Here is a 27626-nt window from a genome sequence, read left to right on the forward strand (position 1 = left end):
TATCTCTCACAAGAATGGTAGATTTTGTGGAGGCTAAACTTAATTAGATGCATGATAATCACCCAAACTCTAGTTTACCTTGGGGTTCACCTTTGTTCGTGTTGTACATTTGGTGGGTTGCAGCAGAAGTATAATAACATATCCATCATAATATCATCCAGGGTATTTTCAGTCCCCTAAAAATTCTCTGTACTCTTTACTTGTTCACCTTCCTATCTTGTCTCCCTCAACCACTGATGTTTTTATTGTCTTCATAGTTTTGCCTTTTGCAGAATGTTATATAGTTGGAATCCTACAGTATGTAACTTTTTTATATTAGCTTCTTTAACATTGTAACACACATTTAAGGTTCTCCATGTCTTTTCATGGTTAGATAGCTCATTTCTTTTTAGTGGTGAATAATATTCCATTGTTTGAACGTACCACAGTTTATCTACTCAACTACTTTAGGACATCTTGGTTGCTTCTAAGTTTTGCCAGTGATGAATACACTTGCTTTAAATAAATTCTGTGCAGGTTTTTTATGGGCATGTTTTCATTCCTTTTGGGTAAATACTAAGGAGCATGATTTCTGGATCATATGGTAAGAGTATATTTAGTTTTGTAAGAAATTGCCGAATTGACCTCCAGAATGGCATTTTACCTTTTCACTAGCAGTGTATGAGATTTCCTGTTGTCCCACTTCATGTCAGTATTTGGTGTTGTCAGTGTCCTGGATATTGGCCATTCTGATAGATGTGTGGTGGTATCTCATTGTGGTTTTAATTCACATCTCCCTGATGACGTATGATGTAGAATATCTTCTCACATGCTTATTTGCGTGTATATCTTCTTCAGTGAGGTGTCTATTAAAGTCTTTGGCTCATTTTTTAATTAGGATTGTTTTCTTATTTTTGAATTTTAAGAGTTCTTTGTATATTCTGGATAACTCCTTTATCTGATGTGTCTTTTGCAAATATTTTCTCCTACTCTGTGGCTGATCTTTTACTTATTGTGATACTATCTTTTGCTGAACAGAGGTTTTTAATTTTAATGAAGTGCAGTTTATCATTTATTTCTTAATGGGTTGTCTTTGGTGTTGTAGCTAAAAAGTCATCATCATGCTCAAGGTCATGTAGGTTTTCTCTTATGTTTTCTTCTGGAGTTTTATAGTTTTGTCTTTTACTTTCAGGTCTTTGATCTATTTTGAGTTACTTTTTTATGACAGTTATAAGATATGTTGTCTTAAATTCTTTCTTTTTTTTTTTTTTTGCATATGGATGTTTATTTTTCCCAGTATCATTTGTTGAAAAGAATGTCTTTGATTATGTGTAGTTTTTTGGAAGTTCTTGAATAGTGCATTTATTCCTCACAACTTACTTTGTTGCCATTTATAAATGGAATCTTTAAATATATTTAGGGATAACATTATAAATAGCCTTGAGCATCAGGCTTAAATTCAGTAAACAAATGACATTCTTTGTCCTACTTTTAAATCCAAGGGTACTTTCTCTTGAATAGCCTTAGCATCTGTGAATCTTTGTTCAGTTGGAGTTTTTATTTTTGGAAATTACCAGAACTTTAGTGAATAAAGTTTGTAATCAGTTTTGGGTAATACCATTTTGATGGAAAAAAAGTAGGTGACTGTAAAGAAAAGAGATTGATTTTCTTAACTGCAGAATTGCCTTTTGAAGGCAATTTCAAAGGAGTTTGCTCTAGAGGCTTTATCTTTTCTGTATTTCCACTTTGTAAATCTTTTTATTGTGATACTTAATCACTGTTCTATGTTGTCATTACAAGTGTATTTTACTTATTTAGTTTGTGAGCATATTGAGGACAAACTGATACATCTTTGTGTAATTAAGGCCCAGTACATAGCTATGTAATTATTATAGAATCATATGAAATCCCCCAAAATAATTATTTTGAATAGTTGTTCTTATATAAAACGTGCACATAACCACGGAAAAAATAGGATGTTAAAACTCATTAGTTAGTTGCATATTTAAAAGAATCTTTTTCTTTTCTTTTTCTTTTCATTTCTTCTCTTTTCTTTTTGAAAGAGACACATGTGAGTAGGGGAGGGGCAGAGAGAGAGGGAGACACAGAATCTGAAGCAGGTTCCAGGCTCTGAGCTGTCAGCACGGTTCCCAACGTGGGACTCAAAACCATGAACCATGAGATCATGACCTGCACTGAAGTTGGATGCTTAACTGACTGAGCTACCCAGGGGCCCCTAAAAGAATAATAGCCAAGTGTATGTTGCTCCACTGTGAACTAATGATGGGAAATTTTTAATCCCAAATTATTTTCTGGGGTGTAAACATGGAGCATGTTTGTGGGCTGTTTATTTTGTGAAGTGGTTACTTAAGAAATTCAAGTACATTTGCTATGTATGTAAATTTTGTGATTATTGTGTATGTTTAAACAATTTTTTGATAAAGCATTTCAAGCATTAAAAGTAGAAAGATTAATGAATTCCCTATCCTCATGCCCATCTTAGACATTTATCAACACATGGACAGTTACGTTTTATCTATATGTTTTTTCACTTTTTCCCCAGTCTCTACTTACAGAATTATTTTGAAGTGTATTCTAGATATAGGATTTAATCTGTAAATAATTCCTCATGTGTCTGTAAAACATAAAGATTCTCTTTGTTAAAATATAACCATAATGTCCTTCTACCAAGTAAAAAATAAGCAGTAACTTAATATCATTAAATATCCAGAAAATATTAAGAATTACCCATTACCCATTTCTCTTTTCCTTCCTCATCCTTTTTTCTCTTTTCCTTTCTCCACTGTATTTCTGTTAAAATCAAGTTGAATAAGCTCTACATATTGCAGTTTTACCCACAGATTCTCCCAAACCCTCTTCCTTCCTCCCTTGCCCCCTTCTCTTATATGGGTTTTCTCTTACCCTTCATTTGTTGAAGGAACTCTGGGTTTTTTGCCCTTTAGTGTTTCTCACAGTCTCGAGTTTTTGCTTAGGTCATCTCCATGGTGTACTGTAACATTTTCTCTAGTCTTCTGATTTCCTGAAATCAGATTCAGGTTTGATTCCACCTCCATACAAGAATATTTCATAGATGGTGGTGTGTTTTTTTCTTTCAGGAAGCATATGATATCCGGTTTGTGTTCGTTTTCTCTCTCCCTCCCTCCTTCCCTTCTTCCTCTGCTAGACCTCTAATATATTAAGGATTGCAATATGGTGCTATTCTGATTCTATCATTTCTTCTTTATTATATGGAATATTTCCTTAAAGAGAAATTAAATTTTCATAAACTTTCTGATTACCCTGATAAATGCTTAATTCTGTGCCACTTTTCAAACAGAGTTGCACCCTTTAAAGGTCATTAATGGAATTTAAAAAAAGTCTTCATATTTTCATGAACTCAAATATTTGAAGTGCTCCCGTCCACTGCAGTTACTAATTTTAGTGATGCCATCTTTAACCAATTAAAGCGTTTTCAGGTTGTCTTGAGTCCTTTTTTTAAAGTTTATTTGTTTGGGGGGCTCAAACCCATGAACCGTGAGATCATGCATGACCTGAGCCAAAGTCAAGAGCCTGACTGAACCACCCAAACGCCTCTCCTGAGTCCTTCTGACTTGTCCTCAGCAGTCTATAGTAGCTTTCTGGTATATCAAGGTGCGCAGGCCCAGTTTAAACTTATTTCCTGCCCCAGTCTTGGAATCAACCATTGCTTCAATAGCCCTGGTTCGCTTTAGTAGAACTGTCAACACTATTTTTCTACTGAAGCACACTATTAGATTTTCATTGTTATTGTTATTAGAGTTGCATACCACTAATGATCCACAGTTGAATAACTGTACTGTAAAATCACTTAAAATAGTTTCTCTGTGTGGTTATTCCACATTAGTAGTATATAGTTAGGTTGATTTTACTTTGCTTTTGATGGTATAAACGTATTTATACCATTAGAAAATCAGATCCACACAGCAAAGTATTTTTAGATGTCTAGTTCTTATAATTGTCTCCTCTACCTCCATTTTCTTCATTCCTCATAAATCATTTAAAAAAGTATCTGTATATACTTATATTAAAAAAATAAGCAAGTAGTTTTTCAATTTGAGGCTTTGAGTATTTATTGGAAGCCTGTCAGGACTATTCTTTGCTATACTGCCTCATCCACATTTTAAATAATTTTATGATTTTTCCTGTATAAGAGAAAGTGTTCAGTTAATACAGTCTTTTGTTTTCTTTTGTTTTCAATACTACAGTTACATCAAGACTCCAATTCAGTGATTCCCAGTGTATGGGCTGTGGGGATGAGAAGAGGGTCTGCAGCCTATAACGTAGTTTGTATCCTGAATAAACAAATGCATATTATGAATGTACCTGCTATTGTTTTCAAACTGTGTATAGGTATGTGGTAATTGACAGTAATCTAGTTTAAAAAACAGTAATTTATTGTAGCTTGTATATTCTTTGTCATTGGATGCTAGGAGTCCTGATTGTGTATAATTGTGTGGTAGTCTATGACCTTTTATAACTACTGCTCTAATAAAAAGTGAAGGGTTTGTTCAAGCGGTCATCTGTTTATTTGTATATAATTCATTCTTGAAAATCTGTAACAGTTGAACAATACACTTTTCTTGTAAGGGAGAAGGTTCTATTACCAGAGAACTAAAAATACACACCCCCGATTGGGAGAGGTAGGAGAAACTCCACAAGTATCCAGTGGCTGTTACCTTTGCAGGTTGGGTATTCAGCCATCTTGGAGACCAGGGTCATTGCCTGAGGTGTCTACCCTTTCCACAGGCCCTCTATCTCCCCTGGCTCAATACACCCGATCACAGTAGTCTTTAACTATCCTCCCAAGAATATACTAGGTATCTTAAGTAAGAGTGAGTGGAAGAGGATCTTTATTCCTGTGTCCCTGGAGTGTGAAAAGCAGGGTTTGGGACCAGTTGCCCCAGCAGATGTACTCATGATCCCTGTGTGGCTCCTGTTCTGTGACTTCCTCCCTGAAAAGGAAATAATAAGGTGGGATGCCGTGAGCATGTGTTGAGGCAGCCTAAGGAAAGCTTTTTTGTACATCAGTCTCGTGGAAGAACAAAGTCCAGCTTTTTGAGTGATTTTTGAGAGTGGGAATTTGGTATGGTTTGTACTAGAAAGAATGTATAGCTCTGCTTAAAGCCATAAGGTGAGGGGTGGAGGAGCACTTCAATTTAGGCTGCTTTTCCTTTTCACTTTTCCTAGACCTTCTTCCTTTCTTGCCATTTCCCCTTTCCCCTCCTTTTCTCCCTTCCCCTTTCCTTCCATCCCCTTCATTTTACTTCTCTAGTTAGTAAATTAAATAGTTACATAATTAGTGAACAACTTCTTTGTACCAGGCTTTGGTTAAATTATTATATAATGTTGAATAAGACAAGGTTCCATATAGTTACAATAAGGCCACCCTTCTTATGAGTACTTATTTTTTTTGTTAAGTAAGTAAAGTTTCATAAGAAGTAAGATTTCATAAGAAATCATATGACTTCTGTGACCCACATTGGCGCTGAAGTAGTATCAGTTTTAAGATTCTCATCCCTATCTGTCTGGCTGCCCTATGCCATATAATGTGTTCAGATATACCAGGTCATTATAACCCTGAGGGTGGTTGACCCATTCTAGTGAGACTTACATCACAGTCTGACGTCCATGTTGTGGGAGCTCTGACCATCTGTTTTTTATGTGATATAAAATAAAATAGCTCTTTCCACTTAGTCCCATTCTCCTATAGCCAGGAGAATCTGGGTCTGGCTTTGCATTGAAATAGCTGTGTCATTATGAAGAAAGTTACTTAATCAATCTATTACAGTTAGATTTGACTTGAGAGTCCACTTACTGTGCTAATGGGAACTTTGGATCAAAGAGAGTGATTTTACAGAGGTTACACAGAATGTTAGTGGTAAACTGACTCTGTATTTTCTTTGTGTTCTTACTACTATATGATGCTACCTTTACTATCATAAGAGACTATGATGAGGAACAGATGAAACAGATATCAATAGGACTTGATAGGCATAAAATATTACAAGGAAAATTATTTCCACTTGCTTCCTGTTGTCAGGAGGCACTATCCTTTCTTGGTTCTTGAACATCTTGGAAGCAGGGGTCAGTTTTTATGCCTATGTGTCCCTCTGCTCAAAGCCACACTGATGTATGTGTATAGGTGTGAGGACATACTCATAAATTGAGACCCTTGAAATTCTTTCCGTTACTTACGTAGGGTATACATGGTTATGTTGATTTTCTAATAATAAAAATTATATACTTATATTCAGACCAGGGATTTATTATATTCATTACAAGACATTTTCTGACTAATATCTTGGGAAGCGTATTAAATTGATTAATTTTTGGATAAAGGGAAGCACTCGTTGATGATTTTAACATTCTTTTCTTTTTGTGATTTAACTTTAGGTAGTTGTCAGTGACAAATTTTAAGGTTTAATAAGGAGCTGGGATTTCCCTAGAATCAAATCTCACTTTTATACTTACTAGCTTGCATGACCTTGGGCAGTTTTTTATTTTAAGCTTCTCTGTGGCTTGGTTTCTCTCTTGCTAAACTAGGAATAATTGTGATTAAGGTAAAATTGAATACAAGACCAGGGACTCATTTACTCCCCACAACAGCCACATAGGTGAGGAAATTAAGGCATTTGGTGATTACCCAACTAATAAATAGTAAAGGTGAGATTTGCACTCAGTCTAACTCCAGAGTCCATACTTTTGGGGCACTATGCTGTACTAAGTTCTTGATTACTTCATAAAATGTTCTGCGAAATAAATGAGATAGTATTTAGAATGTTTGGTACAGTTTTGGTTCTCAAAGCTTTTTGAATTTTGGAGTTGTGGAAAAGGTTTTGTGGACCTAGAGATTAAGGAAAATTATAAATAGATAGTTGTTCTTAGTTCTAAACAGTTCTGATAGCGTGTTAGAAATGAAAGAATCACAGAGATAATGGATCAGCATCTGCATTTTAAGAGTCTGTATTTAAGGTCCTTAAAGTTTGAGAAGCACTAGAGTAGATGATTTTGAAAATTTCTTCCATTGCCTAGTTGATAAGTCCGTGAGTTTAGGGAATCACATAGCATGGGTATTTTGGTGTTGATTATTGTATTTAGAGGAGAAAATGATAATATATCAAGTATTATTTTAATGTAAATCACTGTGATAGAGGTCTGTTTCTATTTTTTGGCTTCCATGGTAGGTCATTTCTTGAGGTAATTAATACTTATTTGAATTTGTAAAAAGTTTCTGATGTACAGAATTATCCTAAATTTTATCATCTTAGGAAATAATTAGAACTCAAGATTTTTATATGGTATAAGATTAGTTGTTTTCCTTAATCTCACCAAATAATAACATAATAATATCAACCAATTACATTATATCTGGGAACACTTGGAATAACATGAAACTTTCTAGTTTTGGACAATTCACTATTCTGGTGTTTCCATGAACAGTTTAAAATTTGATATTAACTATAAATGAGCCCCTGACTTGCTTGATTTGACATGCTTAATTTTATTAGTCTCTGGAATATAAAAATTTCTTTCACAATTAAAGGGTCTTCTCTTGTAGAATTTTAAAACTATGACAGTAATGTCTATTTTGTTCACCGTTAAGTCACTAGTGCCTGGCACATTGTGATAGATATTGAAAAGTGTTTGTAGAATGAATAATAATTTATTTTTTTGATCATTTTGCTACCATTTTCAAATGAGAAGAGACAAGATTCTGAAAACTTATGTTTTAGACATTCGAGCATCTACCACGTTAACTAACTGCTGCATTAAACAATCTTCCCCATATTAACTAACTGTGATTGTTCTTTGAAAAATTTTTTAATTGTGAGATGTATGATTCATATAGAAGAAATATTACATTTATTCAGTTTAATGCAAACAGTTGATTAAGAAATAGAACCCTACTGAATATTTGAGAAGCCTCCTGTGGGTTGTCCTCCAATTGCATGCTTCCTCTCTTTATCTACAGAGATAGCCAGTTTGCTTCGTTTCATTTTAAAACCTCTTCAAATATCCAAGCAGTAAGTTGTTTAGTTTTGACAAACTGGCTAGCAAGCATAAATCTAACATTGTAAAGAAAGAATAATATTGTAAATATTAGGCCAGATCTCAATGGAGAAGGTAGATTGATTAAAGTATTTGGGTCATAGTCTGGTTTCAGCTTTCCTGAGAGTGTATGAGAACTCTTTGCAGGGAATTCAGTGGGTAAGGTTTTGAGTGAATCTTGGGAAATAGCATCTGCTTTCCATAGTTGGGCCTCTGGCTGTACTGTAGTGTGGATCAGGTACTGGATGTTCAGCAGAAGGATTGGACTGCTTTTGTATTTTAAATCCCCATGGTTTACTTTCAGCTCTTAGAAGTCAGAGACCACTTCTGTAGGTGAAATAGTTTCCCCAGCTGATTCAGGGAGGAAATCATGAGGTCAGAGCAGAAACTTCATCAGTGGGTGTTCTGTCCTCTGGTTAAAAAGATAATAGTGGCCAGAATGAGGAAAAAGGATAATAAATACAAACAAACAAGATTGAAGTAGCCTTATATAGAAGAAGAAATGTTTAAAATTTCCACAGAGTGACATTAAAGAGGATATGAATAAATGGAAAAACATTACTTGGGGCAGGAAGACTCATTTCTAAGATTTCTGTTCATATGTCATCTAGCTGAAAGCTTCTTATATAGTCCTATATATATAACTTATATAGCAATCATATGTAATTGCTTTATTTTTCTCCATAGCACTTTTCCCTGGCTGATATAACTGTACATTTATTCATTACTTGTTTTTTTCCCCTTCTGGAATGTAAACTTACGCAAATGTGTAAATTTATGAGAGTATGCTTATCGCTCTCTTTTCTAGAAAGTAGCCTTATGAGGATATGTTTTATTCCTTGTGGTTTCCCCAAGCACCTTCAGCTTATAGCACATAAGAAACATTCATTGACTGAGGAATGAATGAATAAATAAAACTGTTCTTTCTCTCATAATCCATAGAACTTACTGTCTATTCCAGTTTTTTGGTCATTAATTTTGTTCACTTTAGCATCTTATAATGCTTTCTATTATTTTCTTTTGGTTCAGTGTCTAATTGTTTCATTCCTGTAAGACATTCTTCTCTGTGCTCCTTGATGGCAGGAATGGGACAACTGCATCCTTTGTAGACCTCACAGTGCAAGGCAAATGCATGTAGGAACTTACTGAATTGAATACGTTTATTTATTCGTAAGGACTTAAATTGCTAAAATCCAGTTTGCCTTCAACAAAAGGAGTATTTTAAATATATAATACAGTATAATTCTAAACAAAACAGGGGTTTTTGTTTATTTTTAAGGATTGAGAATTTTGGAAATGTTTTTTGAGCTCATGGTATATTTTGGTAACTGAAAATTGGAAGTTGTGCAATTATAATTTTATAAATTTCTATGTAAATTTGAGTAAAATTTTCAGTGAGATGTGGATTTCTTACCTTGAAATTTTAAGTTTTAAAAAATGTTGTTATACTGTATTTCTGTTGGAACTTAGTTTTAAGATGAAATACTCTAAACATGTACAACTTTGGAGGCTATTTAGCCTTTTATATATATGTGTGCATATGTAAATGTTTTTATAAATACTTTTTTTTATCATTTCTCATGCCAGCATATCATTCAACAGTTTGTGTAATGATTGCTTTTGTGGTTTTACATTGCCACTAGATTTTTAAAAAATCATTGCTGATGTACTATAAATCCCTTTCTACATATAGATTCTGTATATTGTTTCTTAGAGATAAGTCTCTAAGAATGTAGTTAACATTTTCAAAAACAAATATGTAACAAATACTGCAAATAGTACTGTATATGTTGAAAGGATGTAAAAGTTTTGTTTGTTCTTTTCTAATTCATATGGAAATTTATTTATTAAAAATTATTTTCCTTTTCTTTATTTCAGACCAGTCTATCCATATGGGGATGGGGAAGCCTTGGCATTGTCCTTTCTCTAATAACCTTTGGACCCTTTGTAATATTTTATTTGGCATTTTATATCCTCTGCTTTGTGGGTGGGTAAGTATTCTCAAAGATAATCTTATAATTGCTATGTCATACTCTGTTGTTAAAAATTGAAACAAATGACCATGAGACCTCAAGAAGAAGAAAAAAATGACCATGAGAAATGGAAGTATGGTTTGTGAATGCTCTTTTTTGCAAATTATTTTTTACCAAAGTTAAATGAAATAAAATTAAGATACCTGATAAAATAAAAGCAATGTAATGGGGACACCTGGGTGGCTCAGTCGGTTGAGCATCCGACTTTGGCTTAGGTCATCATCTCCCAGTTCGTGAGTTCGAGCCCTGTGTCGGGCTCTGTGCTGACAGCTCAGAGCCTGGATCCTGGTTTGGATTCTGTGTCTCCTCTCTCTCTATCCCTTCCCCCCCCCCCCCATTCGTGCTTGTGTGCGCTCTCTGTCTCTCTCTCAAAAATAAACATTAAAAAAAAAGCAATGGTGATTGTAATTTGTATCAGAAATATGCGTAATCATTTTCAAAAAGCTTTCAATTTCCAATGATATAAACTTTTTGTATAATTTGACAGTTTTAAAGATTTTTTATTCCTTTTGGTGTTATTACCTTTTAGGAGTGAAAAAATTTTAAATCTATTAATAAGTTATATTGAGATGATTCAAGTTTTATATAGTATAGAAGATACTGTTTCATTGATTAGACTTCAAACAATGTTAATTTCCCTTTGGGAATGCTGTTACTTTGTTATAGAAGATTCAAACAACCGATTTTGCCTTTTTCTCTTCATGTTTGTTTGGTTAACAGTGTTTATGCTTTACCTTGAATTGATAATCCTTTACAAGAGAGGTTTCAGTCATGATTTAGTATAGCTTCCTATATGGAGCATTTGGTATCAGATGTGAGTTGTATATGAGAAAATCTATAGAAAACAGAGGTAGATGCTTGTTATTTAGATACTCAAACCAAGGTCGCTTAGCTGAGTATTTTGTTGTTACTATGTGTGTGTGAATGTACATATATGTTTGTGTGTGTGTGTCTGTATTTTTAAGATACATTTATGTAATTGTGGAATGAATACCTTTGAGTTCTTTTTTTTTTTTTTTTTTTTTAAGTTTATGTATTTTGAGAGAAAGAAAGCAAGCACGGGCACCAGTGTGGAGGGTGGGAGAGGGAGAGAATCCCAAGCAGGCTTCTGGCTGTCATCGTGGAGTAGGCTGACATGGGACTCAAATTTTCGAACCGTAGTAAGATCATGACTGAGCCAAAGTCAAGAATTGGGTGCTTAACTGACACAGCCACCTAGGCACACTCTTGAGTTCTTTTTAAAAAATCTTTTGAGACCCCAAATATTTGGAAGAGCTATTTGAACCTATAGGTTTAGAGAACTTAGCTGAATTGAATAGCATATATAAACTGTGTCCTGAGAGACCGTGTAAGATACTCAGGAACTGACTTCTAAATGTACATAACACCACCCACCTCTTTCACAATAGGGTTTGAAAGTTATGTGTAGCCATTTTATAGGGAGTGCACCCACTGTTTGTAGAACAAGTGAGAAATCAAACATTTACCTCAAGGACTATTCCTAAAACTATATTTCAGATTGAATATTTTCATCATTATTGCTTAGATATGATACTATATACTGAAGCAATTAGAAATAAGCCATAGGAATTAGATAAGTAAAATTTTGAATATCTTTGTTGATGATAAAGATGACTGAAGACTTTATAGGTCTACAGCCTTCTTTGCTTCATAAATTAGACTTCTTTGTTACAAATTAAGACCAGAGCAGCATGGTTGCATAACTATATGGTTGCACCTCTTCTCTATAGGCTCATGATTGATTTTACCAATTGGAAAGGAGACTGTTTTGACCTGTTTCTCTGAAAAGGAGAGATTTCTTCTGTTCACTAAATGAATAAAACTTTGGCAAAAGTGATGGAGAAGGATTTCAGAATATTTTCCAATATTTCATAAATGGAGGAAATTGCAACTTTGTCAGCAGGAGCTCTAGGATCCTTTGGAAGGTGGAGGAGTGGAGAATCATTTCTCTTACACGAAAGTGCTCCATATAAAGTTTTGGAAAAGGGGAAGGGTGATGAGTCCATTCATTTCAGAGTCATGGTAACTTTTCTTGTTCCCTTTGTGAGTCTGCAGATTTATCAAGAAGTAATCTCAAAATATTTTTTAGACAATTCTAAAGTTCTGTAAATTTTTAGATAAGATGGAATTTTGAAGGGTGTGTGAAGGCCACTAAAACTCTTTGGGTAGATAATATGAAGAGTCACATGGTAGGGTCTGAAATCCTAAGTTGGTATTATATCATAAATTGATCAGATGTTCTGTCCCAGGTTGTTGATCTCCATGAAATTCCCTGCTATAGTAAGGGAACTTTAACTTAAATACTAAGGGCCTCCCAAAATTGTCTCAGGGGGTTAGTTAATTAAGCATTTCTCAATTAACTCTGTTATGGTCAATGAGTACCATAATTCCTGAATCACATCTTTCCTATTTTGTCTTTACAAAGAATGATTGTCTTTTCTTTAACTTTGTATGGTTTAATGCTTTATGAATTGTAAGAACGAAAATAGGTTTTTAAATAGCAATCTTAAGTAAAATAATTACATTCCATATACTAACCATTTCTTAATTTTAGTGCTTTTTTATTGTGCAAGTTTTTAAAGTTATTTTTTCCCCTTAAAAATGCAAGTTTGAGAGGAATTAATACATTTCCTATGGCAACCACCTTTTGTTTTTGTTCTGCAGTTTGCCCTTCTACATTGTTGCTAATGTATATATTTTGCTTATAGTCAAAGCTAATTCCTTATTTTCTAATAAAAAGAAAACTTTTGGAAGGAAGATCATTTAGGGATTTTTTTGTGTGTTTTTTAAAAAAATTTTTGGGGATGCTATTGATACTATATTATGGGCTATTTCATGTAGTTCTGTTGTATCGGATGATACAGTCATTTTAGCATCTGATTTTACTTAAACCTCAAGGCTGAAACTATTAATTAGGTTCTTTGTAAGATCAAACTGTTCCTTCTCTTACTTTCCTACTATCATACTTTGGACAAAGGTTAGTGTTTTATCAGTCTGTTTCATGATAATATTTTTGTTAGCACTGTTAACTTAATGTAAGCATTTTATTGTGTCTGTAAATGTACATATCACTAGATAAAACTGAAATATGGGGCCAGCTTGATTCTTACTAATAATAGCAGATGCAAGACAGGTGAAATTTTTGGTAATTCTGAGGCCAGCTCTTTTAAAAAGAAACAAAAATAGAATTGATGACATGGGCTCATATGACTTGTTTTTCTCCACTCCCCTTTCTGCGTTTGTGGTGCTTATACTAAGGAGCAGATAGCCACAGAAAGCAGAGAACTTTGAGAATCTTCCTTTCAGTAGTTGAGGCTGACCATAGTTAATTTTTCACAGTTCCCTTGTCACCACAGCCTTTGAATCATTGGAAGATTACTCCAATTTCATTGTAAAGTTAGAATTTGATGTTGTTGTTTTTTTTTTTTATGGATTTCCTATCTACTTAGTGGTGCTGAGATTTAAGTGGTAAATTTTAAATATAGAAAATATTGATAACGTTTAGTAAATACAGTAAAGCAGTTCTAAACCAGTTTTTGTCTTACTGCAACTCTGTAATTATTTCAAAACAATTAGCCTTCGGGATATATTTATATGTATCTTTAATTTCCAGTCTGACTTTAAACTATAAATTAAATCTCTTTTTTTCCTGTATAGCCTTTATTTATTTTATTTCCATGGTGGAAATTATATTACTATCTCACATTAATCAGTTAACTACAGAAACGTGTGATTTTAGCTATGGATTTAGATCCTATTTGTCTTTGGTTAGCTAACCTACTTACTTATTGAGGGCTGACTTTCCTAAAGTTTGAACTTGTTGCCTGGGATTCTTTATGAAGTATATTGTATAAAAACTTTGAAAGGCACTCTTGTGTAAATTCATAAAATATTTATAGTTGTTTTAAACTTCAGAACATAACAAAATTGTCAGTTACTTGCCTTGCCAAAGTCAAAAACTGACTTTTTAGTGAATGACAGGGCATCTGTTAAACCTGAAAAATACATTTGGTAATAGATGTGTTACTTATAATAAAATTTTATTTTTGTATCTAAAATTAATTTTTCCCCCAGGGGTTTTGTGGTTACTCTCCTGTTTGGAAAAACAAACTCAGAGAAGTACCTAGAACAGTGTGAACACTCATTTCTTCCTCCAACATCCACTGGGATTCCTAAGGTAAATAGAGTAAAGGAATGTGTGAAACCTCAAAGTCCTTTTCTATGCGGTGATGATAATGTGATCACCTGTATATGGCTTGGCAGATTTTCCTGTAATTCACTAATGCTCACTGTCAATTTATGGGAGACTTCCTGATCATGCTTAGAAAATGCATTTTTAAAAGATTACTTGGAAAACTTTTTTAATGTTAGATGTTAAAAAGTGGAAATGCAAGTTTTAGGAAAAGATAGAAATTTGGGCCCTCATCCTGCTATCTTAACATAAGATTTCAAAATTTGGAATGAAGTAAATTACATAGAAACCGGAGAAAAGAAAATGGGCACTTTTCTTTAACTGACTGGGAAAATACAGCTTGCAGTTAGGCTATGCAGTATCTATAATTTTAATAATTTAGGCCCAGTTTTATACATATATATATATGTGTGTGTATATATATATATATATATATATATATATATATATATATATATCCAACATCTTGAATGTTGGTATATTTCTATTTTTTATATCATAACTTATAAAAATAAATTGGAATTCAGTATTATAAATAAGCTTCAGATTTGCGTTGCCTTCAATTGTTGTGTATTCAGGATGGTTTGTCTCATCTTGTATGAAGAGAGACAAATGGTCTGGAGTTGATACCTGTATTTTAACTTTATATTTATTAACTTGTCCATTATGTGCTAAGATGTAGGAGATGCAGAGATAGTAATATACGGTATTATTTTATATTACTGAAATAAAAGAATTTCACCCCATCCTAGTAACTTTCATATTAATAATTTTTTTTTTCTTCTAATACTTAACATTTAAAATCTCTTTCGGACTTTCTTCTGCCCTCCTTTAGAATTCCTGTTAATACGTATTCTTTTGAGTTTGCTCACAAATCTTTTCGAGGAAATGAACCTTTTCTTTTTGGATTGTTTCTTAGCCATCCATTACTTTTCATTCATTGGAATGGTACATAATATAGGATGGGAAATATGTTAAAAATTAATATCCTAAATGGAAATAATAACAGTCAAGACTAGCTAAGTCTTATAATCTGTTTTTAGTACATCATATAAAAAGAGTGATTTTCATTTGCTATTTCTAAAATGATTTATAAGTATGTTTTATGAAAAAAGTCTTAGCAGTTGCATGTTATAATTTGAAGCCTATGTTTTATATATATATATTTGTGCTTTGCTATTTGTTCATATTTTTAATTGAAGAGTGTCCCACTGATTTTCACTGTTTTTCCAGTCCACTGATCTTTCTGAAGACTACAGAGAAAGAGAGGAATTCATTTTCTTTAGTTGCTAAAAATCATCCCTAAATAAAGTTAATTAAAATATATTCATTTGGCAGCTGTGTATATAGGCTGGGAAGGGAGAAGAGGAGAGTTTAATAAAGACAATTATTAATTTGACTCACCTGAAACACTAACTTAGGGCTTTGAAGTTTAATTGAAATACAGCAACAATATCTTTTCAGTTTTCTCACATTATAAATAATATTTGCTGATTTTTTAAAAATTTTTGAGGATAACAATAGAATTTTTTTCTGGGTGTCTAACTTTGTTAGAGAAACTTTGAGAGCTGGTGTTTGGTTTATACCAGAGCCTTAAGAAATAGGGCTATTATTGACTGACTTGAAGATGACAGGAAAGTTACAATGAATATTCAGTTAGAAGTGAACTATAGAGATTTTAAATTAAGAAACTGTGCGGTAAAATGTTATTATTTTCTTTAAGTGCTTAGAAGAAATGAAACGAGAAGCCAGGACTATAAAGATTGATAGAAGATTGACAGGTGCCAATATAATTGATGAACCTCTCCAGCAAGTGAGTTTTCCTTTGTGGTATTTGCATACCTTGTATTGTGTAATAAGGTTTATTTCTTTTGAAAATACTAGGAAATATTTTTTGTTATATATGTAATATGCTGGAAATTTATTATGCTGTCCTTGGATCCTGTATTTAAACATGGTACCTTATTTGAGAAATCATTCATAATGAAGGGGTTTATGTAATATTCAAGCCTTTTGTTTGAATTTGCGTATAGAAAAAAGTTTCTTTGATAATGTTTCTAATTATTTTAAAGTTAAAATGCTCTTTAGCTGATGAACAAGCTTGGTGGTTTGGTAAATCAGATATTTTTTTCCTATTGTTTTTTAAATGGATATACCTGATTTGATTAAAAAATATTTAAAAATTAGATTACAAATTTTTTTTCTCCTCCCAGATATTTTTCATTGATGTTTATTTAATTATATGATTATTATGTGTACTTTAAAATTCTAACATTTCTTTTGTAGATGAGCCATATTTAGTGTACCTGATTTTCAAAAATAATACACATCAAGTTGTATTATTTGCTATTTATAGGCTGCTTTAATACTGTTGCAGTATCCAAGGTCCTAGAATTAAGTGAACTCCTTTGTCTGTTTTGGTAATTTGACTGCAGTATGTTTGAAGATATAATCTTGGAAAAGAGGTTTCTTTTTGAGAATTAGGGTCATTTGGTATTATTTTGCACCTCATTCCATTGAACTAATTAAATTCTTGATTGTATCATGGCACTGAAAATTTATGTTTTTTGCAGACTCTGTCTTTACCTGAATATGGGTGGGGATTGACCACAGATAAGGCAGTTTTTTTTAAATCACAGTTTAGTGTGTAGAGAGTAAATATAAATTGATAAAAAATCCTTTCAGGTTTTAATTCGCCACTGATCCTTTTTAAATCCTAAAGCTGTATTTTTCCCCAATATTTTTGTTTTAGGTTATCCAGTTTTCCTTGAGGGATTATGTCCAGTACTGGTATTATACACTAAGTGATGATGAATCTTTTCTTCTTGAAATTAGGCAGACTCTTCAAAATGCACTCATTCAATTTGCTACTAGGTAAGGTCACTGTTTGATGCAGAAAAATTTAAAATATATTGTTTATACCAGTAAGGAAAATGACTTTTAAATGGAAGGGGGAAATTGATTATTAAAAGGTAAGTAGAGGGCTTCTGGGTGGCTCAGTTGGTGAAGTGGCCAATTTCAGTTCAGGGCATGATCTCAGGGTCCGTGAGTTCGAGCCCCACGTCGGGCTCTGTGCTGACAGCTCAGAGCCTGGATCCTGCTTCAGATTCTGTCTCCCTCTCTCTCTGTCCCTCCCTCCTTCTCACTCTGTCTCTTTCTCTCAAAAATAAACATTAAAAAAATTTTTTTAAAAAAGGTAAGTAGAACAGTAGTTATTATTGTGAGATAACGCTCGGATTATAGAACTGGAGCTCTAAAAACCTATACTTCTTTAACTTTAACCTTTATATTTACAGGATGTTGATCTTGATTAAGCCTTGATTTCTGTCTGGATGTAAGTTTCTTCATCCAGGTCTGGTCATGTGACTTTCACCCCACTTATTGAGAATACCTTTTTTTCCCCCCCTCTTATCCAGATACTCTGTTTTATTTTAGTGCCATGGAAGTAGTTTCAGTATAACTACTCTTTTACTTTTGACACGTACCTAGTAGAAGTGCTTTTAGGGGGAGAAGAAACCAAAGGATCATTAAGTCAGTGGAGAATATTCAGTTTATTTTCAGAAGGGAGTGTAGTTTGATGAGTTTGCTTTAAGAAATTTTTAGGAGATACACTAAATTTCTTACCTTACAAAACTTGCTTATATACTACCTTTCGTATGACAAAATATTTTGGTCTCTATTGTATTGAAACTACTTGATTTTTTGGGTGGCCATTTCATATCCAGAAATTACTTATTTTTGAAAGAAAGGATTTTATGTTTGGATGAGTTTGCATTTTTTAAAATTTTTTATTGAAGGATTTTGTTACCCACTCCACACACAGATTTTCCTACCAGCCTGTAGCCTCAAGGCAGGAAGTTGCATGCCTTGGCCTTCAGTACACTTTCAAATCTGAAGGTGTTGTTTTGCAGCCAACCCCTCTTCTTCCCCACTTAAATTCTTGAAATACAGTCTTGTACTTCTGACAGTCTTGGAGAATTAGAGCTTTGCCCTGGGGCTTGTATGGCATTTTCATCTCTGTGCACATAGATGTTTCCAGCTCATGCTACCCTGTCAGGACTTTTCAGCTGTAACTCATTTAATCCTGAGCTTCAGAGTAGGAGCTTAGTTCCTCAGCCTCAGGTCACTGGGGAGGCCTGCAGTAATGTGTATGGTTTGAATAATAGCCTTACGTGTAGAGATAGATCTGAACTCCTTCTCCCTCAGTGTTAACAGCAAACATTTGCCCAGTAGCCAACCATCATTACAAGTGTACGCTCCCTGTGGAACACCAAAAATAAGGTATGATAAAAAGTCAGAGATTGGATTTTATTTCCTTTATTTCATATATATAACATTATTGAGTATTGGGTATTCATTCTTTCAGGTAACTCTTCCGAATCAGTCATTCACTACTTTCTATAGTAACATCATCCTAATGACTTTTTTTTTTCTTCCTTTGGAAAGGTAGAAATAAGAGTCCATTATTGATGTATCTGACTGCCTAAGTATGTATTGAAATCTAACAAATTTTAGACCTGGAAAGAACTTTGAACTAGTAATTGGGAGACTTGAGTTTGCATTCTGCTCTACTACTTAGCTATGGAACTATTAACAAGTATTTTAAACTTTTTGAATCTTTGTTTTTCTTGTATGTGAAATAAGCATAATCATACCTTCCCTGTTCTGTGTTCCTTACAGGGTTATTGTTGGCATCAAATTTATTTAATTCATTCAACTAATATTTTGTGCCTACTTTGTACCAACCAGGTGCTGCAGATACTGCAGTGAATAAAACAGAATCCCCATTTGATGGAATGTAATAAAAATAACACTTGTGAAAATGTTTTTAAAGTTGTGAAGGGGGGCGCCTGGGTGGCGCAGTTGGTTAAGCGTCCGACTTCAGCCAGGTCACGATCTCGCGGTCCGTGAGTTCGAGCCCCGCGTCAGGCTCTGGGCTGATGGCTCAGAGCCTGGAGCCTGTTTCCGATTCTGTGTCTCCCTCTCTCTCTGCCCCTCCCCCGTTCATGCTCTGTCTCTCTCTGTCCCAAAAATAAATAAACGTTGAAAAAATAAAAATAAAAAATAAAGTTGTGAAGGAATTTGAAATTAAAATTTTTAACGCCCTCCAGCATTTATAATTTCACAGATGAGGAAGCTAAGGTCCAGAAAGATTGATTAGTCCAAGATTATCCACAGTCTAGTATTCTTCTTTCATTCCCTACCAGATATGTCATGATTTAGATTTTTCATCTTAGGAGTGCCTTGGTGGCTCAGCCTGTTAAGCAGCTGACTTTGGCTCAGGTCATGATCTTACGGTTTGTGAGTTCCAACACTGCATTGGGCTCCCTGCTGACAGTGTGGAGCCTGCTTGGGATGCTTGCTCACTGGCTCTCTCCCCCTCCCCACCCTCTCTGCCTCTCTCTGTCCCTCCCCCACTCATGCTCCCTATCTCAAAACAAAACCAAAAACAAAAAAAAAAAACTTTAGATTTTCATCCTAATTTCCCCCCCTTTTTACCTCTCATTGCACTACTTTCCCTGTTTTTGATCCCCCAAACCACCTTTTCTTTACCCTTCATGTAATAAATTGTTTTGTTTTTATTCTTTTCCTCCTTTTGTAACATTGTATGCTATCAAGGTGAATATTTGGGTGATTGCAGAAAGAGTCAGGTTTCTTTCATCCTGGACTGACCTGAATTTATATCTTTGCTTTCTCATTGACCTTAAGTTTTTGGACAAATAAATCCTCTCCTTTTGAACCTTAGTTTCCTCATTTGTAATAGACTGATAATAACGAAGTTACTTTTGAGGCTGTTTTCAGGGTAAAAATGATACAAAGTCAAGTCCCTGGTATTTAGTAAGGTTCAGTAATTGTGTCATCCATGTGAATGACTTTATTTTTGTTCTATGTTGGCTTTTTCTTTTACTACTAAAAGGTATGTCTTACAGAGTCTCCATGATTGTTTTCAATGATAGTATGGACATTAGGTCTGTTTGCAGTCATTTGCATACTACTTTGTTCCTTGTTCTGTGCTGTCTGTTGTTTCTGGAGCATGTAACAGGAGCATTAAGTTATTGCCTCTGCCCTTCAAGGTACAGTCTTGTATAGGGTCCCATGAAGCCCTGAAAGTGTATGCACAACTGTTTTTTTTTAATTGGGTGATTACAGATTTCATTTTATTTTATTTTATTATTATGTTTTTAACGTTTATTTATTATTTTTGGGACAGAGAGAGACAGAGCATGAACGGGGGAGGGGCAGAGAGAGAGGGAGACACAGAATCGGAAACAGGCTCCAGGCTCTGAGCCATCAGCCCAGAGCCTGACGCGGGGCTCGAACTCACGGACCGCGAGATCGTGACCTGGCTGAAGTCGGACGCTTAACCGACTGCGCCACCCAGGCGCCCCCAGATTTCATTTTAAAAAGGGCCTGTGAACCCAGAAAAAAAAATTTGAAGCCCTCCATTTTGGTGGTCATATTTATTCATTACCTTGAGGAAACAATTACAGAGTATCGGCATAAAATGTAAAGCTAATTTTGAGACACAGTAGGAAGAAAAGACATATGAAGAGTCTGAAGTCCTGATTTTGAGCTTTAATGCTATTATTAAGCTGTAAGACCTTGAATGAACAGAATATATAAATTCTTTGAGTCTGGTGATAACTCATATCTACTTATCAGGTTGTTAGGTTTAAATGACATCACGTGACATCACATGTGAGAGAGGACCTTGTATTAACATTAGTATCTATTACTCTAGTAGCAGTTTAGGGATGGAACCTTCATGGAACACACTTGAGTTCTCTGTGGTAGAACCTGGGTGTGAACTAGGCTGGAGCTTTAGGGGATGAATCTGTGATAACCTTTGTATTTTTATTCCTCTTTCAAATAAGATATTATGATACAGCACTGAGAGCTCTGGGATATCTGTATTACAGTTCTACCTGTACCATTGAGTTATAGTGTACTTAAGATTTCTTACCATTTATGTAAAATAATAACATTTGTAGCAAACTCAGAATTGTGAGGGGCAAATGAGATGATGTTCAGAAAGCATTTCATGGAATATTTATCAGCCAATAAGTGGTATTTTGAGCAAGTTACTTGACTTTCTCTGTTTCAATCTCTGCATCAGTAAAATGGGATAATTATCCCATGGGGTTATTGTAATGTTTATATATGGTACTAGTGCATGTAAAATACCACAGGATTGGTATACAGTAAATGTTCAGTGTATGTTAATTTAATTTTTGTATGTAACTTAATTTTTGCTACTTACTGTGTTCCTAGAATATATACACAGATTCTTTTACCTTTGTTTGGGGGGGAAGATCAAATTAAAGCACTTAAGATATAGAGCAACAAAGTAGTCATTTGTGTGGTATTAAAAGCAATTTTTTTTTAAAGTTTATTTTGAGAGAGAGAGAGGGTACACAGGAGTGTGGGAGGGGCTTAGCACAGAGCCCGATGCAGGGCTTGATCTCATGACTCTGGGATCATGACTTGAGCTGAAATCAGAAGTTGGATGCTTAACTGCCTGAGCGAGCACCCAGGCGTCCCAAGAGCAATTTTTATGTAGAGGTAGAATGTACCAGAGTAACTAATGAAGACCTCTTGTGGATTAAGGTTAAAACTGGTCTTCAAGAATGGATATGTGGGATAGAGAGAGGGATGAAGGATGTGTTAGGAAAGAGAAAAGTTCTGAGAAGGGCGATAAGGTTAGTGTAGTAGAAGCCATAGGGAAATACAAGTGGTCAAGTAACCTAGTTGCGCTCAAAGGTAAAATATGGCAACTGTGTTCCTCCACCTCTGTTCCCCTTAACCCCAAGGTTAGTAGAAAAGAGATATATTCTAATGCCACGGCTGTGTTCTTCCTAAAGCGTTTTCCTGTGGGAGGAGGAGGTATGGCTATGTATGTTCCAGGATTCAGTGGATACTAATGATAGCGCTCTTTCTGGAATGATGGGAGATACGTTCTGATTATTTAGCCATTTTTCTCACAACCTTTGTCATAGAAGTAATAGATCATGTGTTCCTAGACTCCTCCAAAAGGGAAGCACAACTCAGATAATGGACATTTGTATCAGTAAAGTTGTACACTCTTTTGCCATTTTCTATTCTTTGCCATTTGAAGACTTAGCTTAAAACTGACCTTAATCAGGGGCACTTGGGTGGCTCAGTCAGTTAAGCGTCTGACTCGGCTCAGGTCATGGTGCCATGGCTCATAGGTTCGAGTCCTTTGTAAGGCTTTGTGCTGACAGCTCAGAGGCTGGAGCCTGCTTCGGCTTCTGTGTCTCCCTCTCTCCCTCTGCCCCTCCTCCGCTCATGCCCGGTCTCTAATATACATAAACAATAAAAAATGAAGAAAAACAGACTTTAATTAAAAAAATGATTATTGTCCTATTTACTACAGTACAGCAAAAACAAGCAGGATTATTTATTTATTTGTTTACTTATTTTAAAGATTTCATTTTTAAGTGATCTCTAGTGTTGGGTTCGAACCCACAATCCTGAGATCCAGTGTTGCATGCCCCAACAGCTGAGCCAGCCAGGCGTCCCAGGAACCGTTAAGTATTTAAAAGAAGGGAAAATAACTTAATGTTTTTACATATGTAGACTAGAACAGGGGTTGTTAATTGTATATTATATAATTCACATATCACAGAATTTAACCACTTAAAGTCAGTGGCTTTTATTTATGGAGTTATGCAATCTTCATCACAGTCATTTCAAGAACACGTAAATGACCCACAAGAAACCTTGTATCTACTGTCATTCACTCCCTGTATTCCCCTCCCCGCGCCCCCCCCCCCACCCCCCCAGTATCTATTTCTAGGTAACCCTTACCTAATTTCTGTTCCTCCTAATTATGTGTCCTTTTGTGACTGGCTTCTTTTTCTTTCACTTAGCATAATGTTTTCGAGGTTTATCCATGTAGCATATGTTACTATTCTTTCTTATTGCTGAATAAGAAATAACAAATAACAACTGCCAGACAGGCACTCTGTGATTTTGTCTGTCTTTTTGATTACAGCTGTCTTAGTGGGTGTGAAGCGGTATTTCATTATGGTTTTGATTTGCATTTCCCTGAGAGGTAGTGGTATTGAGCATTTTTTCATGGGATTATGAGTTATTTGTTGTTATTTGTTATTTATTTCATCGTATGATAATAAACCACATTTTGTTTATTCATTAGTTGGTGGACATGTGGATTCATCAGCTGGTGGATATGTGGATTGTTTCCACCTTTTGGATATTATGAAGAATGGTACTGTGGACATTCATGTACAGGTTTTCCTGTGGACTTACGTTTTTATTTCTCTTGGATATACAGGAGTAGAATTTCTATGTCATATGGTAACTCTAACCTTTGAGGAGCTGCAAATTGTTTTTCAAAGTGGCTGCATATTCTCACGACTACACTATGAGGGTTCTGATTTCTCCACATCCTCGCCTACACTTGATTTTGTCTTTTCTTTTTTCTTCAAGTTTTATTTATTTAAGTAACCTCTGTACCCTACATGGAGCTTGAACTCATGACCCTGAGATCAAGGGTTGCGTGTTCTTTTGATTGTGCCAGACAGGCATTCTGTGATTTTGTCTGTCTTTTTGATTACAGCTGTCTTAGTGCGTGTGAAGTGGTATTTCATAATTGTTTTGATTTGCATTTCCCTGAGAGGTGTTGGTATTGAGCATTTTTTCATGGGCTTATGAGTTATTTTTTGTATAGCATCTTTAGAGGATGTCTACTCAGATTTTTCCCCATTTTAAAATTAGTTATTCAGTAATTTTATTAAGTATAGTATATTGTAGACAGTTTTTGTAAATACAATTTTATTGGACAGTCACACTCATTTGTTTGCATTTTTGTCCATGGCTGCTCCTGTGCTACAATAGCAGAGTTGACTAGTTGTGACCCAGACAGTGTGGTCTGCAAAGCCTAAAAAAAATTGCCGTTTGGCTCATTAGAAAACAAGTTTTCTGACTCTTGAATTAGTTTTGTAGTCATTAAAATATTTAGGAAGCATTGTTAAACTAATAGGAAATACATTAGAGTAAAAATTATTCAACATAGTGTATGATTTTAGCCATGTAAGAAAACCATAAATATGCACGCATAGCAAAGAGACTGATGGGAAATACACTAAAATATTAACTGATCTTTGGATTGTGGATTATGGCTGATTAAGGCTGATGCTGAAAATTAAAAGAAGGAAATTACATTTGGGGCACCTCAGTGGCTCAGTCAGTTAAGTGTCTGACTGGCTCAGGTCATGTCACAGTTAGTGGGTTCAAGGCCTGTGTCGGGCTCTGTGCTGACAGCTCAGAGCCTGTAGCCTGCTTCAGATTCTGTGTCTCCCTCTCTCTCTGCCCCTCCCCTACTCGTGTTCTGTCTCTCTGTGTCTCTCAAAAATAAATAAATATTAAAAAACAAAAAAAAAAAAGGAAAGAAATTACATTTTACAGAATGAGACTGTATTATTTTTATAGCCAGAGACCGAAGATAGAAACATTTGGTAATGAGCAATAAAGATATCTAGGATGGCAGCCACATCCCTTTATTTCTTTGGGAAGTAATCTGGAAACTAATGCTCAAAATAGTGTTTTTATATGTGATTAAATAGTAACTAGTCAAATTCTTCTTGATGGAGGTCCATTTATGACTTGTATGACTTGTTTTTCCCTACAGAATTTTGATATATTTTACGGTCGGGTCTAGGAATGTTTCATTTGTCAGGTACATCTTGTTAGAAAAGCTTGTTTATTTTAATATTTTAATACTTAACCTTATATCTAAGAGGATGCACACTTAGCCCTAGGTTATTTCTTTTCCTTTCCTACAGCTTGATTAAGGCTTCCATCACTGTGTTCTTTATACTCACCCTCTAAAATAGCTGAGTGTGTGCCTCATGTGTGTTTCTCTAAGTTGTTCATTGTATTCTGAGATCTGTGTCCTTTAGAACATCTGGATCTTTAATCTCTTTGAAGCATTGGGCAGGATGTAGAATTGAACATCTTATGTGGTGTTAGAGTTCACTAAATATAATTTCCCTTAATATGGTTACATAAAACTGCATGCCTAAATTTTTTTTCCATTTTTTTTAGTTTTCTTATAACTTTTAAGAGTCAGGAGGTTTTGTGTTATTAAGGCACAGTAAATAAAACACTGAATGGAAAATTAAGAATCCTGATTTATTTATTTTTAATTTAAAATTTTTTTTTAAATGTTCATTTATTCTTGAGAATACAGTGGGTGGGTTCCCCCTGTCGGGCTCAGTGCTGACAGTGTGGAGCCTGGGGCCTGGTTCAGGTTCTGTGTCTCCCTCTCTGTCTGCTGTTCCCTGCTTGTGCTCACTCTCACTCTCAAAAATAAATAAACTTTTTAAAAAAATTAAAAAAAACTAAAGCCTTGATCTCGCTAACTGTATGATCTAGAAGAAGTAATTGAAGTCTGGCTCTATAATGGTGGGACTTGTAATTATTTCAGATCCCTTGAAATTCTAAAATACTAAGACTTCCTTGGTCAGGTTGTACTGGTGTCGGTTTGTTTTTATTTTTCCAGTCATACCTCATCCTCAAAACATGCACTCACATACTCTGTCATACCTTACATTTTGGATACCATTTGGGGAGTTACTTTTTATAGTGTCTAATGTTGCTAATGAAATTTAATTTACTTAGGAATTAAAGCACTCCTCTAGTCTGTTGTTTTACTAGTAGGAGGTCTTAGAGTAGAATGATAATAAAGTTCGTTTATACTTTTTATTATGTTTGTATGTGGTTAGGAAGAATGCTTGACTTTAGACATAAAAGACATTTAGTGGACTAATCTTTTCTCGATGGTTAAGTCTTGTATCATTGAAAATTAAAAAAAATTTATTATCCAAATTATTTATGGCTGTTATTCTTTATAGAATGGTGAAAACAATACATTTGTCGTTTTAGAAGTCTAAGTTTTGTGAAGTGTAAATATTCCTCCCATGGTTGATTTTAAGCTATTGGCAGGCAGTCACTGAACATGGAACTAGAAAAGGAATGTGCACATTTGGCTCTCCCACTTTCTTTTTTTTCCCCTGCTGGGAAAAGGTGCTTCCAATGAAGGGAGCAGACAGATTTGTAATGATGAAGCAGTGAGACTTTTTTCCTTGTGTGGTTGATGATTAAGTTCTTTTATATGTATTTGAGGATTATAGTAAAGAGTAATAGTAAATTTAATGTAAATTCAGTAATGTGAAAAAAAGTTTCATTATTTTATTCATATCCTTATAATTAGATTTTTAAAGTAGATTTTCAAAGGGAAACAAAGGTGCTCTGGAGAGATGGTTACGGTCACATGTATTTATGACTAAGTTGAGATGGCACGAAGGGTAATTCTTTTAATGGATTTAGAAGCAAGTTTACAGTTCTGTGCCTTAAAAACCTGCTCAAATTCAATTCCAGGCTGAAGCTTTGGACACTGTAACAAAGTAGTCCTTCAAGGGCTCCTGAAGGCTGGAAACAAGTTAAGGTTTATGTTAAAGTGTGTATCCTTTCTGATAGTGAATTACGAGGGGGAAGTTACTGCCTGATTCAGTGGCTCAAGAAGGGATTCTTCTTTAACAGTCCACCTAAAAGGTGGCCTTTGGATCAGTTGATCCACTAAAAGGTGTCTTTGGATCAGTTGATCAAAAGCCCTCTACTGCAGTAAAACATTTTTCAAAATCTCCTCTAAGATTCTTGCTTAAAATCTACCCAGGAAAAAGTAGGAATTTTACTATAGTAAAGATTTTTTTCAAATGCCCATTTTTTTTAAAATAGAAGGTAAAAGAGATGATATAGGAGATTAATACATATTATTATAATTTTATGTGATTGTTTATTATATTGCTTTGTTAATATACCTTTAAAAAGCCTTCAGATATGTACATGTATGTGTGTGTATATATACATATACACTTAAACACGTACACACTATGCAGTATTCAGTGCCATTCTTACTGTATTCAAATAGGGTCTTAGTAGTTATTTCTGAAAAAAAATGTGGCATCAGGAACACAACATTTATTACAGGATTTTGTGTGTGTGTGTGTGTGTGTGTGTGTGTGTGTGTGAAAATCAGTTTTTACTTTTATCCCTTTGACATAAAAGACCATTTCCAGGAAAGTATTCTGCCACGGCTGTGAAGATTGCCTTTACTACCCAACAGCCACCCCGTCTTTAGTCAGGCACATCCACTGCATGATGACCCTTACATATACCATGCTTATTCCCTCCTTTTGCACATTCCTATATCCTGTCTTTCTCCCATTTCAATACCACTCATTCATTAAGATTTGTTTTAAATGTAGCTT

The 27626-nt window shown here is 34.6% G+C and overlaps 1 protein-coding gene across 3 annotated transcripts in view; it reads left to right on the forward strand.

Annotated features, from left to right (window-relative positions):
• The window catches only part of SNX13 (sorting nexin 13), a 135073-nt gene that overhangs the window by 33287 nt on the left and 74160 nt on the right, over nucleotides 1–27626 (forward strand). For 2 of the 3 annotated variants that reach the window (XM_086694900.1, XM_086694898.1), the window contains exons 2-6: nucleotides 9946–10058; nucleotides 14196–14298; nucleotides 16037–16126; nucleotides 17066–17187; nucleotides 23492–23563. In XM_086694900.1, the coding sequence (XP_086551026.1) occupies nucleotides 9946–10058; nucleotides 14196–14298; nucleotides 16037–16126; nucleotides 17066–17187; nucleotides 23492–23563 (500 nt within the window). The remainder of the gene's footprint in view (nucleotides 1–9945; nucleotides 10059–14195; nucleotides 14299–16036; nucleotides 16127–17065; nucleotides 17188–23491; nucleotides 23564–27626) is intronic. The other variant, XM_086694899.1, reaches the window with a different exon arrangement.

This window comes from Puma concolor, chromosome A2 (assembly GCF_028749965.1).
Source record: "Puma concolor isolate L17-30 chromosome A2, mPumCon1.1.hap2, whole genome shotgun sequence".
Lineage (NCBI taxonomy): Eukaryota > Metazoa > Chordata > Mammalia > Carnivora > Felidae > Puma > Puma concolor.